At 51.0% G+C, this 3,356-nt stretch overlaps 1 protein-coding gene across 1 annotated transcript; it reads right to left on the bottom strand.

The window, feature by feature from the left end:
* Nucleotides 1-13: 13 nt before the first annotated feature.
* Nucleotides 14-3,350, bottom strand: LOC107134784 (ankyrin repeat domain-containing protein 24-like). Its single transcript, XM_015476815.2, has 2 exons — nucleotides 3,159-3,350; nucleotides 14-866 (listed from the first exon to the last, which is right to left on the bottom strand). Exon 2 carries the CDS (start codon nucleotides 843-845, stop codon nucleotides 495-497), a length of 351 nt encoding a protein of 116 aa, XP_015332301.1. The 5' UTR covers nucleotides 846-866; nucleotides 3,159-3,350; the 3' UTR covers nucleotides 14-494.
* Between the last annotated feature and the right edge of the window lie 6 nt (nucleotides 3,351-3,356).

Consider the following 3,356-nt stretch of genomic DNA (forward strand, 5'->3'; position numbering starts at 1 on the left):
AGAGTAGCCGGAATTATAGATGTGACCTCCACTCCTGGCCCAATTGCAATTTCCTCATTTTACAGACAAAGCGACTTCTGCTCAGAGAGGTAAAGTGACTTGTCCAGGGTTACACAGTGATTCAGGGACAGGTATATGGTAAGCACCCCAGGATATGGGGGTCTCATGTATGACACATGTCATACATGGCACATGTATGACTGAGCCCCACTTCAGTTTTTGGAGGCTCAGTTTGTTCACCAGGAAAATGGAGTTAAAAGTGGTCTCTGGCTTTCAGGGTTAGAGGTAGAGGAAAAATGGTACTGTGAGGAAGAGGGCCGGTCCAACACCCGGCAGGCGCTGTTGTCAGTATTACTGGGGTTGTTTTAAGAACAAAACTTAAAAACTTGGGTTCACACCCTGGCTGAACCATTGCCTGGCTTTGTGACTTTGAGCAAGTGGCTTCACTTCTCTGTGCCTAAGTTTCCTCAATGGGGAGATTTAACTTGCAGATCTTATGAGCACTTGGCAGGAGGACAAACTGCAGGGCCTAGGGCCTGGCCGGCCTCAGCCCTCGGTAAACACTCTGCAGCCTGGTGGCCGTGGCTGAGCCCCCTCCTCTGCCTGATCCCCATCTGCATGATGGGCTGGTTTCCCCGCTCCGCTGGGGACCATCCTCTGCTGAGTGGGGTCCATAGAGCACGGGACGGATCACCCACCTTCTTGTCCTTCTCCTTGGCCTTGTCCAGGGCCTCCTGGGCGCGGCTCTGGGCCTCACGAGCCCTCTCGGCTTCGGTCCGTAGGCTCCGTAGCTGCTGCTCCGCGGTGGCCAGCTGGGCCTCGGCCGCGTGCCGCTCGCTCTTCATGAACAGTGCCTCCCGCTGCACCTGCGGCCCAAGCCCCTCATGACTCTCGGGCACTGGGACCCCAGGCTTCTTGGCCTGAGGACGCTCAAGTCCATGTTGACCCCAGCGGTGTGACCCATGTAAGTTCTGAATTCCTCTTGGCCCTGTGCACATTCAGATCCACCCCGCACCTCTGCTGTACTCGCTAGCTGTGTGTCCTGGGACAAGTGATTTCGCCTCTCTGTGCCATTTCCTCAGATACGAGACGAAGGGAATCATGCTAGCTGCCACCTTGCGGAGCCGTGGCGTTTGCCTAGGGGAGTGCCTGGCTCACCATGCTGAGTGGGAGTCAGAGTTGTCATTTTTTCATATTATCATGTTCTCTGTCGGTGGTGCAAGTTCATAGACTTCTTACAAAAGGTAAGTGAAAGAGAATCGGAGGAAAAGCTAAAGACATGGAAAAGTGGATGCGTGCATTCACGGAAATAAAGATGGGGCAGCGTTCCCTTTACAAAGTTCCTTCTTGGAAGGGCGGATTGGCTTTAGAAATTAGTTTCCCGGAGCCAGGTGTGGTGGCATGGGAGGCTGAGGCAGGAGGATGGCAAGCTGGAGGCCAGCCTCAGCAACTGAGCAAGATCCTGTCTCAAAATAAAATAAAAAGGACTGGGATGTGGCTCAGTGGTAGAGCACCCCTGGCTTCCATTCCCAGAACCAAAACATAAAAAATAAAGTAAAATAAAATAAAAACAAAGCTCCAGGGGAAATGGATTCTAACTGCATACTCCCATCAACACAGACTGGCTATATGTCAACAATGTTTAAAAACCAGACCTGCGGAACTCACTCTAAAAATGAGTCACCGTGCAAAAGGTAAAATCTAGAAAATAAGCATGAAGGTGGGCATAAATCAGACTGTGGACTCCAGGAAGTCGACTGAGGATTTAAGGGGTTTGAAAGTGTGTGTCCTTGAAAATAGATATTCTGCTGTGGATCTTTGACACTTGTACCAGTTACAGTTCTTGCTAGAGTGGAGAATAAACCCACGTAGGGGCCGAGGCTGGGGCTCGGGGGCAGAGCACTTGCCTAGCATGTGGGAGTCCCTGGATTTGATTCTCAGCACTGTATATAAATAAGTGAATAAATAAAAGGTACATCAAAACTAAAAGAAATTTAAAAAAATAAGCCCATGTATTCCACACACAGTGACTAGGAACTACTACTACTGTTTCCATCACACAGATGAGCAAACAGAGGCACAGACAGGAAAATTCTTTCCTGATAACAGTCAAAGAATGCGGTTTCTCATTCAATATTTGTCAACACAGCTGCTTTTGTTGTTTAAGTAAAGAGATCAAGTCAAAGATCCACCCTCAGGACAAAAACCAAACCAAACCAAACCAAAACCCTGGATTAAAGCAAAACAAAACAAAATAAAAACCTCAGCTGGGTGCAGTGGTGCATGCCTATAATTGCAGCTGAGGCAGGAAGCTGGGACAGGAGGCTCACAAGTTCAAGGCCAGCCTTAGCAACTTTGAGAGACCCTGCCTCAAAATAAAAACTGGGCTGGGGTTAAGGCTCAGGGGAAGAATGCTTGCCTGGCATATGTGAGGCCCTGGGTTCAATGCCCAGTCCTGGAAAAACAGATAGACAAAAAACAAGTCCATTGAGATCAAAAAGTCCTGCTCATAATATCTTCTTTCTTTCTTTTTTTTTTCTTTTTAATATTTATTTTTTAGTTTTCTGCGGACACAACATCTTTGTATGTGGTGCTGAGGATCGAACTCGGGCCGCACGCATGCCAGGCCAGCGCGCTACCACTTGAGCCACATCCCCAGCCCCATAATATCTTCTTTCTAGAGTTTGGTCAAAGGGGTGAAAATTGTAAGAGCATTTTTAGGATACCGTAAAGCAGCCAGCTGGAAGAAACCACAGGGTCAACATGACCTCCAGAGACAACGGGCATTGGGAGAAAACATGGAGAAATCCACTGCTTGCAAAAATCGTGGTCGTGGATCCCGACCTCACACCACGCACACGGGTTAAAAACCAAAGAGATGTCATCATCGTGAACTAAAAAGAGGTGCAAAGGAAATACAGAAGATGGCACAACCTCGGGACGGACAGGTTCTATAACCACATCCCAAGACGTAGCTGCCATTTTTAAAAATGAGGTCAAAATGAGTTAAAAAGAGAGGAACCAGGTGAAACATCAGGGGCTCAGGGTGGCTGGGTCCCACGAGCCCCAGAAATCTCGACGGGGTCAATGGCTGTCAACAAGCTGACGGGTGCAGGCCCCCCAGGCCACGGGCGGTGCCCGGCGGGGCGCTCGCTCACCTGGAAGACCTCGGCGCTGGTCCTCTGGTGCCTGCGCTCCAGCTCCTCCAGCTGCCCCTGCAGCCGGGCCACCTCGGCCTGCAGCGCGCCCACCGTGCGTTCGTGCTCCGCGCGGGCCACGCCGCCCCCGCGCTCCCGCTCCAGCTCCGCCCGCAGCCGCGCGCCCTCCTTGCCGGCGGCCACCGACCTCCTGCTCCA

The sequence above is a fragment of the Marmota marmota genome, unplaced genomic scaffold, assembly GCF_001458135.2.
Source record: "Marmota marmota marmota unplaced genomic scaffold, marMar, whole genome shotgun sequence".
NCBI classification, from domain to species: domain Eukaryota; kingdom Metazoa; phylum Chordata; class Mammalia; order Rodentia; family Sciuridae; genus Marmota; species Marmota marmota.

Bases quoted from the DNA above. Each gene is read 5' to 3' on its own strand.
- LOC107134784 (XM_015476815.2), bottom strand. From the start codon at position 845: ATGAAGAGCGAGCGGCACGCGGCCGAGGCCCAGCTGGCCACCGCGGAG.